Source organism: Podarcis raffonei, chromosome 6, assembly GCF_027172205.1.
Source record: "Podarcis raffonei isolate rPodRaf1 chromosome 6, rPodRaf1.pri, whole genome shotgun sequence".
Lineage (NCBI taxonomy): Eukaryota > Metazoa > Chordata > Lepidosauria > Squamata > Lacertidae > Podarcis > Podarcis raffonei.
Genome location: NC_070607.1, coordinates 66,479,037 through 66,491,622, shown reverse-complemented (window position 1 = coordinate 66,491,622; position 12,586 = coordinate 66,479,037). Strand labels below are relative to the sequence as shown.

The window sequence follows — 12,586 nt, the reverse complement described above, 5'->3', positions numbered from 1 at the left end:
TACTATCACAACAAAAAGAACACCTGCAGCTGCTCCAGAAGTGTAATTGTGGTATTTTTATTAAACAAAATGGGTGGAAATGACTTCTACACATGTGTGCCTGTGTTATGTTGCAGAAACACTAAACATGAAAAACCACAGGCTGTAATGTAATAGATGTGCAGATGTAGCCTGAGTTCATCCCTTCCTGTTTTTGCTAACACCTGCACCAGGGTCCTTGCATTTTTCTCATTCACATCCACTGGTTAATAATTTAAAGACAAGAAAGCCTCCAGGAGAAAAGACATTTGCTTATGATCTCAACCATATAGTTTTTCTTCCCCACACCAAGTTTATTGAAGTCAGTTTTGACATTTCATGTTGATTCCAGTCTTACAAAAACTTTATTATGACCATCTAAAGTTGGTTACAGTGCACACCTGATTTAAAATAAATAAATAAATTGGTGCCCTAGCTGAAGTTTTTCATCTGTTTATGCATCCAGGAACAGGCTTTCCCTTCCCACTTAAAAAAAAAAAATGAACAGGAGAAGCAAACCGCTGTCATGCCTTACTCATTTTTTCAGTGAGAGAAAACAACTAACATCAGAAACGCCAGTTTCTGGCTGCTGCATATAGCCAGTAATACTGCACTTAGAATGAGTCCCCCTAGTGGGGAAATTTGGATTCTTTTCCTTCCTGGTTACATCTCTGCTAGGGATGCCCAAGGTTGGATGTTTTAACTTTTCAGATACATGACTGCCTTTTAGTCACTTTGAATTTATCGTATGTATTTTGCATACTTTTGTTGTACTGATGTGACACCTTCAGACCCTTCTGGTGTAAGGAATCAAAATAATAACACAGCCTGGGTTACGTTTTGAAGCAGGAAGATTTAAAATCAGTCCTACCTTTTCTAAAAACACTTGGGAGTCTGCATGTTTTAGTTCTGTTAGTGAAACTGAAGTGCTCAGATACAACAACGATGAGCTGATAAACTAATGTACTAATACGCTGAATGGGCATAATGGGCAGAGAAGCAGCACTGAGACACTCAGGCTTTGTGCAATACCATATTGACCCACCTATGGTCCACACTGCTCCCCCCCCCAAAAAAAAAACCCCTGGCTTGTATGAAATATGTGTGCAGCTTATATTTGCATCAATATGGTAACTATTATTAAGAAGAACCATAGCTCAGTGGTTTATAGGGTCCCAAGTCCACTCCTTGAGATCTCCAGTTAAAGGGTTTTAGGTAGTTGTGTTGGGAAAGATCCCTCCCTCCATGACGGCTGCTGCCAGTCCAAGTACTCAGTACAGGGCTAGAAAAGATGATCCAGCAGTTTGATTCAGGTTCAAAGGTTTCTGACGATGCTGGTCGTTTATTTAGGTCGTGTTTATTCAGGTTCAGTATTAAGTTTTCACTTGCCTTTGGCCCATAAAGTGCAGTTCCTTGGTAGGGAAAATGCTGAAACAAATGAAAACCTTGCACACAGACTCTTGCACACAAGACAGCAATAGTCTAAGGCCACAATAGCCCCCCACCTTCTCCCTGCCCCCACCCAGGCGATCCAATATTATCACTTAGCAATACAATTAGCATTAAGGATCCAATGTGATACCTGTGTATATTCATCACCTCGTATCTGCTTTTCGAACATCAATCATTCAGTGTGCTTTCACTAGACTTTGGTGGATTCTGACATCTCATAGAAAATCCACTAAAACAATGGAAATTCTGTCTTGGAGACTGGTAGAAATTCAGCAACAGATATGTCCTTGGTTAATTCTGAGTGCAGACAAAGATTTGGATATTATTCCCTAGAGATGTCTTGTGACATTTCAGTTAAATCTCTCACTACAATATTTTTGCTAAAGAGTCCATCTGCTGCTGAACTTGCATTTGACTTATATTTGCATTTGACATTTTCTGGACTTTCCTTATATTGCCTTACTAAACATCTTTTGCTGTTCTTGATTAGGAAACTGTTAACTGAATACTTTTTTAAAAATAATAATAGCAAGCTATTTTTCATAGCGTAAGTGAAAAACACAGAGGGCAGATATCTTTGGCAGAGGGCCTCATTTCATTGAGACATTTTGAAAAGTATGAGGCTGAAACTCAGGGTTGAGCAAACACAAAAGTATAGTCTTGCTTTGATTCTTGTTGATGAGGCAATTGCTGTAGGCCCAGGAAAAAAACTTATCTTAAAACAAACTTTTCTGTTTCAAGGTTAAGCTAATCTTGTTCAAGCATCCATCTTCAAACCTGTGAATACTAAATAGGTGGCATTGTCCCACTTCAATTCTTTGTTAAGCTTTCTAAAATTAGAGTTGGTTAAAACCCAAATGATGCTTGAAATTAGTAAGACATCTCATACATAAAATTTGGTGTTCTTGACAGAAGGATCCCAACTAGTTATAAACTCTTTTACTCCCAATACATTCATAAAGCTCATGTTTTATTACAGCCACTGTGGGCACAGCCAAGCTATTTGAAATTCATTTGCCATGGAGCTGGTTCCAAGTATTTTCTCTCACAATATCTTTATCCTACAAATAAACAATCTCAGCTACAGCCCAGTGGATATGAATATAAAATCCATTATTATTGCAGGACTATCTTTCCTTGTCATGACTTTCAGAGGGGTTGCCATGTTAGCCAGATGCAGCAGAAACAAAACAGAAAGTCCTGTGGTACCTTAAAGACCAATAAATTCATTGTGAGGATGATGACTGTGGTGGCTCACAACTTACTTCCATTAAAGTTATCATATTTCCATTAAAGTCTCAGATAAGTATACTGGGATTCTGCTCTTTGAAGGACCGTTGGACAGAATTGCATACATGTTTTCAAAGGGCTTTCCTGTTATGGAAAACTGTAAAGAAAAGAACAGTTGCTGTTTTGACCTCACTTGCCTCACCAGATAGAATCTTCAGGCTGCTTAACAGAACAGTAAATACATATTTTTGAGTAACTGTGTCTGTCTTACAGGAAAACGTTGTCACGCCACAGACTGTGCAAAGCTGGTTCCATGCAGGCCATTCTAAAAAGCAGGTTCTTCCACAGGAAAAAAGAGGAGAGAGAAAGAGACACATTACTTGACATTTCTAGATTTTATATGATTAAAAGTGGAAAGTGCACAGAAAGGAATTGCATAGATTAGTTAAAGTCCACTGATTTGTTTTTTAAAAAATAGGATGTAGCCTATAAATTGCCTTAACATAAGACATATACACTGATCATCCTAGGAATTAGGACACATACACAAGCAAATATGTTTGGTATGTATGGGGTTGGGGAGGGGCACAAGTATACGAAGACGATTCCATGCATTATTGACTTGGAGGTGCAGGAACTTTATCTTGTATTTTGCAGCTGTAAGCAACCAAAAGAACAGTCTGCATTATTGGGGGAAGTCAAAAGGAACTATGAAGGCTCAGAATGAAGAAAGAAAACACTGCATTGAATCCAATGAAGTCACTTCCCCTTCCTGAATGCAACCTCACCTTAAATGCTTTGGAGAGTTGGGGTAGCCCTGAGCAGATTTAGGGGGTAATGGGGGCATATGGGAGAGGAGAGGGAGGGAGAGTGCTATTGCCTAGGTAGAAGTTGTTCTGCTCACACAATGGCTTCATTGGAATGGTGCCCATTGTGACCTTCATGTCTTGGTTTGAAAAATATTCCAATTTCCTACTTATGTTCTAGTCTCAGCTGTCATCCACTCCCCGTCTCCTGCTATTATTGGGTGAAATCTAATTTCTGCAGGACTGTGGCACAATTCTCAGAAAGAGTCATGATGAGGGAAGGTCACAGGCTGTCATCAAAGGACCTTTTGTCTCATGGGAAGTTTCACTGTGAGGCAATCAACCAAGCAGAGACAGAACAGCAATTGAACAAAACTAATTGCTGAAGCTGGATAGTTTCCTATTGTTGGGTCAGGATTTGCCAGGGTGCTTTTAAACACCCTGTCCACACCTTAAAAAGTATTGCCACCATAGAATTAATAGCTGAAATCAGGGAAGGGCTCTAGTTTGGACCAATAATATACAGTACCAATATGTAGGGTGGCAAAATGCCCTAAGGCCAGACATTAAATGCTTATTTGCTTCATGGAGGTATACCGAGTGACTGGGATATGGGCTAACCATGCCACACCCCACCCACTCTTTAGTCTTTACCTTTTATGGTGACTTCAGCTTTGCTGACTGCTTGGCCTAGTTCATTGATGGCCACCACCTTGTACTGGCCTCCATCTGATGCTGTAACTCCTAGGATCACAAGAGAGCAGACCCCAAAGTCATTTTTGCTGAAGAAGGTAGGATCCTGAGAGATATTCTTGCCATCTTTATACCACATTACTTGAGGGACTGGATATCCAGTCACAGCACAACTCATGTGACAGTCAAATCCTAGAGTTACCACATGAGGTTTCAATGGGACAAGGAATCTTGGAGGCTGACTTTGGTTGACCCCCTTGTATTTTGGGCTTCTGACTGCAAATTTACCTGTAAGATGCACAAAATGTAGAGTTAAGGGAATGACCATCACACAGTATACTTAACATTCATGTCTCATATGCAACTGGCAATATTGGCTAAAAACGGTGAGGATGCAGTAGTTTCTTTGGCAAAGTTCTGAGGTTCTACCAATAAAAAGTCAATAGGTTTGTTGACACTTTCTGCATGGTATGCAGAACACAATGACCAGGAACTCCCCCAAATGACCTCAGACACATGGAGATGCCATTATTTGACCATGCCTACAGTTCAGGTCTGCACGTTTCCATTTGGCCTTAGTGTATAGCAACTTAGAAAGCTGCCTAATACTGAGACAGGTCATTGTTCCATCTGTTCCATATTGTCTCCATTGCCTTGCAGTAGCTCTCTAGAGCAGGAATAGCCAACTTGGTGCCCTCCAGATATTGTGGTCTACAACTGCCTGGCCAGTGGAAATGCTGGATGGGGATGATGGGACTGAGAGTCTGAAACATCTGGAGTGAAAAATGCTGGCTCTGGAGTTTCAGGCAAGAGTCATTGCCAGCCCTAGTATGTCAGAGATTGAAGCTGAGAGCTTCTGCCTTCAAAGCAGGGCTTTTTTTTTTCATCGGAAACTCACTGGAACCAATTTCTGGCACCTCTCAGGTGAATGCCATTGCCATTATAAAAGAACAAGGTGAGTTCTGACACCTCTTTTTCTAGAAAAAGCTTCAAATGCTTCAAAGCATCATTTGATTTCTTTATATGATACAGTGGATACACAGAGAGTGAACCAACAAGTACTGGTTTACTTTCAAAGCCTGTTTACCCTTTTCCCTGTGGATGATCCAGGGTTGCACTGTTTCAGAGGGCTCGCTGATTCCCATGCAATTCTTTGCCTGAACTCTGAAGTAGTATTCCCGGCCTGGGACAAAATTTGAGACAGTGCACTTGTTGGTGTAAATCAGGTCAGACACCAGTTGCCAAGATCCTTTGTAGGAGTCACGTCTCATGACCATGTAATTCAGGGTGCCCTCTCTCTTCTCTGTTGGTGAGGGCTCCCAAATCAGAGTCACCGTGTCAGGGACCTTCTCAATTAGCTGTATAGGACCAGGAGATTCTGGGACATCTGCAAAGTGAAAATAAATAAAATCAGAAGGCAGAGCCAGAATTTTAAGATGGTGCGGTATAGTAAGATACAAGAGTATTGAAAAGAGGAAATCATGCCCATAGAATTTAGTCACTCATGCTGATGGCCGTCCCTGATACAGTTAAGTGAAGAAAAATGTGTATTGCGAACCTCATTTTAAGGCTTGATATCTGCTGCAATTATACTGCTGAAATGGATAAAGTGGATGGAGACGGGTAACCAAGAGCTCATTTTTGTATAGATGGACTATAAAGTCCATTCAGTTCTGGTGCTCAAAACAAATTCCTGAGCTTAAAATTCTTTCCTTGAAGTACTGTGTGTCTTTTACACCAGGCTCTAGTTTGGATTCTAGTAAAAAAGAAAGAAAGAAAGAAAGGAGATCCCGCAATCCTGAAGTCTGTCCAAATCTACCCTAGTTTTTTCCAGGCCAGTTTGCCTATGTAGTCTAGCTGACAAACTACCTTTAGATGACCTAAACTATTGGCTACAACCAGCTACTGTCATCATCTTGTTGTTGTTTGTTAGTTAGTTAATGGCCAGCCTTGTTAAAAGTGAGGCATATAATTACCTCAAAGTTTTCACAATGCTATTGTTAGTCTTAATATTCTGCCCACCTTGAGCTGCAGAGGTAAGGAGGGCTTGGCATTTCATTTAAAAGGAATAAAAGCCAGGCAACACTAGCTTGGAGCTTGCTTGTGGAAGGAAGCCAGCTTTCACCCTCTTTGTCTCCCAGACAGAAATGCCCGTTGACAGTTGGTACAGCCATTTTTGTAAACTGTAAATGGAGGGGCTGACAGACTGTGATGCTTGCAGCTGGTGTCTTATTCCATTGCTGACAGTTGCCCATAAAGGACTCCTATGACATGTGATCCATGGTCCTTTTTTGGCATTGCTAAATATGCTGACTTGTGACCTTTCAATGCCCCCATGGTCTGTATCTCCCCTCATGGACAATAGACACCTGTCTAGCTGAAGGATTATAGAGAGTATAGTATTGAATGGATTTTCCAAAAAAGGGAATTCGAATGCAGATTGCGCAGTTGGAAACGCCTTGCATGGTCTTTACCTAGAACTTGGACTAGAAAGCTGAAAGTCTCTTTATTTCCACGCTCAGTTTGGAGGGTGATGCTATAATGGCCACTGTCAGAAAAGTCAGCTCCTGGGATGATGAGTTGGCTCAGGCCTTCTCTGGTAGCTATTGTGGCTTTTGCGGGCAGAGTAAGACCATCCTTTAGCCAAACCACTTCAAGAGGTGGGGAAGCCTGGTGAACGGAAAAGAGATAGTAAAACTTTTGTAACTGGGCTGTGGAAGAAAGTTTCAGTTTTTGCAAATTCTGGTATAAACTAACCAGACACAAACCTCCTGGACTAATGTGCAGGTCAGAACATCGTTATTTTTCAGATTATGTGCTAAACTGAATTTTGCAATTTACTTTTTGGCTCAAAAATGTATCAAAATCCATTTGAAATGGATATTTTGAGATAAAATACATCTAGAAATGTGTATTGTGTGAGAAAATGCATTCAAATATACAAATTTAAATATGTATTTAAGATGTGAATTTTCATGTAGATTTAAAAAAAACAAATCAATGGGAGAATGGGAGGAAACAGATTTATGAACAAACACATGCAAACATGACATAGATGAGAAACAGCCTGAGCCATTATCCCTATTTTTCAGCTTCTGTTTTGACTTGAAACGTTCATTTCGGGCTTCTCAGAAGTACGTAAAGGGAAGAAGCACTGGGGGGAATGAAAGGTGCCGGAACTGCACTCCGGCTGAAAAACGTAGAAGCACTGAGTAACAAAATACTGTATACATAGGACAGCGATGGACAACTTCTGTATTTCCAGAGACTACTTTATTTGCCATACAAAGATCTGAGGGCTACACAAACTCATCATTTCATAATGAAGCTACTGTCCATCCAGTAGTAAGAATCTCAAAGCAGTGGACAACACATAGACATAGAATATATTATACAGTGCTATATTACATATTTCTGGCACACAAAATCAAAAAGAAAGATGCAATATTAAACTGTATCTCTTGTTTCTTACAACTTGAACACTACCCCCCTTGAATGAACCTGTAAGCTATATATTTATGAAAAGATGAATGTAAAGTCACACACACACACACACACACACACACACACACACAATGGTCCATGTTTGTTTAGCAAAATCTAGAATGCATCTTGTGCTCTTAGGTTTTTGACAAAAAAAGTGCATGGGAATGGATCTTGTGAATGCTGTACTTCTCAGAAAGGCTATACTTACTTCAAAGGGAATGCGCACACGAATGGCATCCCCTGCTTTTACAATCATGAAGCTTTTGGTGGTGTCCTTTACCAAGAGTTTGGGAGGAACTAAAATGGGGAAAAATACATAAGTTAAAGACTTCACCTTGGATTATGAAATATGTTTGGCACTTTGCAAAAATATTGAATGCCTAGTAACACCATCCGCTGTAAGTACTTTTGAGAAGCCCTACCCGAGAAGCCCTACTTGACCTGAGAATTTTGTTTCTGTGACAGCAGGATCAGCTTCTACAAGTGATTTAACAACTGATTCTTGAGATACTTTTAAGGTATGATATATTGTGGAAGAACTGCAACTAAATAGATGGCACTTTTGTGCCTGCCAATTATTGAAGGGTTGTGTCTTTTCGCCACAATTTGATTCAGCCATCTGCAATGGCCTCTTTAGGCATGAAGCTCGATCCAAGCTTTCTCAGGTAGTGTCCTTCACTTTCTCTTTTCATGAAATGCAGGAAGAGCTGCAGTTCAGGAGCAGAGCTTCTGCTTTGCATACAGAAGGTCCCAGGTTCAGTCCCCAGCATCTCCAGATAGTGAAGACAATACTGAGCTAGATAGATCCATGGTCTGAGACAGTATAAAGTAGCTTCCTGTGTCCCTATGAACTGTCACTCCCCAGTCCTCACCACATCTTCTGGTACTCGGCTTTCTTTTTTCTTTGGGCTTCGTGTTCATTCTTATAATCTCAGCAGTTCCTCAGAATGTCTCCACTCCTATTACAGCTTTTGGTTTCTGTTTATAGTACAGTGGTACCTCGGTTTTTGAACATAATCCATTCCAGAAGACCATTCGACTTCTGAAACGCTCAAAAACTGAAGCATGCATTTCCAGAAGCATTTATGTCCAGAAAACTCAATACAGAAGCAGTGTGGCAAGTTTGGCTTCCGAAAAGGGTTCAAAAACCAAAGCAGTTACTTCCGGGTTTTTGGCATTCAAAAGCCGAAATGTTCGACTTCTGAGACATTCGAAAACTGAGGTACCACTGTATACCCTCTCAAGTTGCTGCTAGGGTCATTTCCTCAAATTCACACTCCCTGATAGATTACAAACACAAGACAACCAGCAATCACAATAGTGAATAGCAAAATTCAATTCTGTTTTTCTCTCCCCTCACACTTTTATTTTTGTTTGTTTCTGAATTCTATTCATCGCCTTTTATTGCTTCCCTGGCCATCCCTCTAGTATTTCACCATGCAACCCTTCCTCGATCTGCCATCTGTTCCCTATGGTTCATTCTCTACTGCTTTTCGCTGTCCCTAGTCTTCTACTCCTTGGGGAAATCCTACAGATTTTAGTCTCTGTATACCATCAATTACCAAAGCGAAAGCTGGACATTATGACTCACCTGTGGGAGGTACAGCTTGGACACAAGTGTCCAGTTCGACGGGCTCGCCAAAACCACCGTCATTGACTGCTCTCACTCGTAGGAAGTACATCTCCCTGGCTTTTAGCCCTCTAACTGTGTATGTAGTTATTGGGATTGGGAGGGAATTACACTGGGTCCACTTCAGAGTGTCAGTGTGCCGCATCTCTATAATGTAGCCTTTGGCATGACTTTCTTCCTCTGCTTCTGGCTTCGTCCATGACAAAGAGATGCTGCAGTAGTCAGTACTGATCACTTTAAGATCTCTCACTGCACCTGGTGGTTCTGGAAAGGGGATGATTCAAAATTCCAATCAGTTTATTTTGTCCTTGTTGTTCAATTCTGCCTCCCTTGGTTTATCTTTGCTCCCTTTACTTTTTGTAATGTGTTAGTGCAGAAGCATAATGTCATGACAAACCCCAGCCCTCTTTCTGGTAACTCTGGCAATCATTCCCTACCCTGTACCCAGTTCACTGGAAATTCTATACCATGCACTTTGTAACAAACAGTAGAATTTGAGTATCAAATATATATTTATATACCAGCATCAAGAGTGGCTTGTTCTCCCTGCAGCGGTACTGCTGCTTATCTTGAGAGTACAGAGAAGGAACAGAGATTGGAGCAGGTGCACCAGCAGAAATGCTAGGTCTTGGTTGCATTGTTGCTGTCCTGGCCCCATCATAGGGAGCAACAGTGACATCACTGCCAGGCGACTACCTTACCCTGCTGGCCATGCCTGATTAGAACCCATACAGTTTTTATAAGATAACAAGTAGAAATGTCATTATTTGGCCTGCTGTGTCCACCCTCCATATATTTACTCATGGCCATTCCCTAGTGAATGTGGAGCTAGTGATTACTGCTGTCATTTGGGCTTTTCTCAAGCAAAGGGGCACATTTTCCATTACTGAGAGGAGTAATTGAGTACCGCTGCCTGAAACCCATATCCCAATTTAAACATGAATGATGGCACTCGGCAAATGATTTGTTGAGTGGATGAACACATTGAAACATTTTGTGCAACTCTTCTCTCTCTCCCCACCTTCCCCACCTCTGGTTTTCCTGCGCCATGCCCAGTAGGATAGACTGAATCACTTACTCATGGGATCCCGAGCAAAAGCAGCTTCCGACGGTGCACTAACGTCACCCGCCCCTGCAGCATTAATGGCAGCCACACGGAATTCATACAGCAGACCCTCCTTCAGGTCAGTCACTGTGTACTTCCTGTCTGCAGAATTGAATAACATAATGAGAAATAATTAACCTGCTTTGAGTTTTGTAGTCAACAGATACAGGAGAAAAATGAAACTGAATGTTATTCCTACTCAAAGTGGTCCCACTGAAATTAATGGCCACGACTAACTTCAAGCCGTTAATTTCAGCGTGTGAGAAAAACAAAGTTGACTATATCCCAATGAACGTTGTCATGCACTCTTTTTTTTTTTAACAGAATGTAGTCCTCTATTAGAAAGAGACTTCTGTTTACACAATCCTGAAATAAAGTCGCATTATGTACTGACTGAGCTGTCCTGCACTTAGGGGACAATGAAGCTGCCAATAACAGTCATCTATGGGGTTTTTTTAAAACTGTGTGTTGAGAGGGTGGGATTGTTTTTGTTTGTAACTATGGTATGCATTTTTGTGGTTTTATATTGCAAACTGCCCTATGATCCTTGGATGGAGACATAGAAATTTAAAAAAAAAAATGATCCCAAATCCATTCAGGAAATCATATAGTGAGCATGGTGATGCCACAATATGGAGTCAGTCAACACTGGCTCCGTGTTTGCATTACTGAGAGCAAGGATAATAACGAGACCTTAACCCATAGTACATTCTTCTAACTAATTTACCTAATTATTTCCCCTACTATAAAAAAAGAAAATAGGTATAGAGATTGATGAGAACATTTGTGGTTAAGTTCAGAAGGGAATTCTAATCAACAAAACTATCCGGTGAGAAAGGTTACTTAATTTAGTAACGTATTTTAGGCAGGAGGTTAAAAGCCTTCACAAGGCAGTGAACAAAACATTTAAAATGCAAAACAGTTCATAAAATTAGAATAAAACCAAGCAGCTATTTGAGACACCATAAACGGTCAGCAGAAAAGGGCTTATTATAACCCTGCAAATATATTTTAAAATAGTTTCTACAGCATCATCCTAAAAGCATGAAGACCAGTGCCTTATTTTCCATAACACATATACTCATTTTTACTTATTCATCGCTTGCTTTACCAGAGCTAAATTGGCAACCAAAGAATACATCTCAATGTTCCAGTTCCTATTGTAATGCCCTTTAGCGACTTTGCTCTATGACTGCTTACCTGTAATGGGCACATCAGTGACAGGTGTCCAGCTGTTGCTGCCCTTCTTGCACTTCTCAATCCTGTAGCCCAAGATGCGGGAGTTGCCGGTCTTATGTGGTGCTGCCCATGAGAGTGTGACAGCACCCTTGCTGGTACTGACAATTTTGGGAGGAGCAGGAGGACCAGGAAATGCTGGGGGGACATGCAGTTGCTCATTATTTAAACATTTATACTGCCTGTTAAGACAAGAATAATTTCTAATCATAATTTCTAATTCAGCTAACAAGTACCACTAGCAGATGTCCATGCAATTTAGTTACACATCATTGGGGATCTGGTGGGATGTTGAATGTTGGCATGGCAAGCTGACAAACAAACATGCAGAAGGGTCCCTGTTACCTTTGGTAGCAGCCATCACTTCATCAGACTCCAGTGCCTCACTGGTACCTTCGGCATTCACTGCTCTCACTTTGAAGTAGTAACTTTTGTCATGTTCCACTTTGTTGGTGGTGAAGACAGTGCTGCTTCCATCGGTCTTACCCAAGGTCACCCAGGTCTTTCTGCCAACCTGCTGCCTCTCAATAATATAACTCTGGATTGGTTTGCCACCATCGTCTTTGGGGGGCTTCCACTGGATAGTTATACTATTTGTGGAGCAGTCCACAACTTCGATGGGTCCCATTGGTGGTTGAGGCTTATCTGCATGGAGGAGCAAAACAGAGCTTATGGAAAAAGGTCTTTTGTGTCTGCTTGGTATTGGCATGGTTGCCATATCTTTTGAGTTAAGTGGACAAGATAAATGCAAGGATTCACGTTTTGTGGATAGAAGTTTTAGGTTGAGACAGATGCAATATCAAAAGAGAGCTCACAATGACTTCTAGTTTGTGTGATGGCTATATCTTACTTCCGGGATGATAGGTAGCATGCCTCTGAATACCAGTTCCTGGGAAACAAAAGTAGGAGAGGGTTATTGCCCTCATGTCC

At 41.0% G+C, this 12,586-nt stretch overlaps 1 protein-coding gene across 50 annotated transcripts in view; it reads right to left on the bottom strand.

Annotated features, from left to right (window-relative positions):
* Positions 1-2,055: 2,055 nt before the first annotated feature.
* IGFN1 (immunoglobulin like and fibronectin type III domain containing 1) overlaps positions 2,056-12,586 on the bottom strand; it is a 44,260-nt gene continuing 33,729 nt past the window's right edge. For all 50 annotated transcript variants that reach the window (XM_053393651.1, XM_053393652.1, XM_053393657.1 and 47 more), the window contains 9 exons: positions 12,002-12,301; positions 11,621-11,794; positions 10,394-10,522; positions 9,277-9,579; positions 7,894-7,982; positions 6,674-6,869; positions 5,287-5,586; positions 4,161-4,487; positions 2,056-3,039 (listed from right to left, as the gene is read on the bottom strand). In XM_053393651.1, coding sequence (XP_053249626.1) covers positions 3,026-3,039; positions 4,161-4,487; positions 5,287-5,586; positions 6,674-6,869; positions 7,894-7,982; positions 9,277-9,579; positions 10,394-10,522; positions 11,621-11,794; positions 12,002-12,301 — 1,832 coding nt within the window. In that variant the 3' untranslated portion in view covers positions 2,056-3,025. The remainder of the gene's footprint in view (positions 3,040-4,160; positions 4,488-5,286; positions 5,587-6,673; positions 6,870-7,893; positions 7,983-9,276; positions 9,580-10,393; positions 10,523-11,620; positions 11,795-12,001; positions 12,302-12,586) is intronic.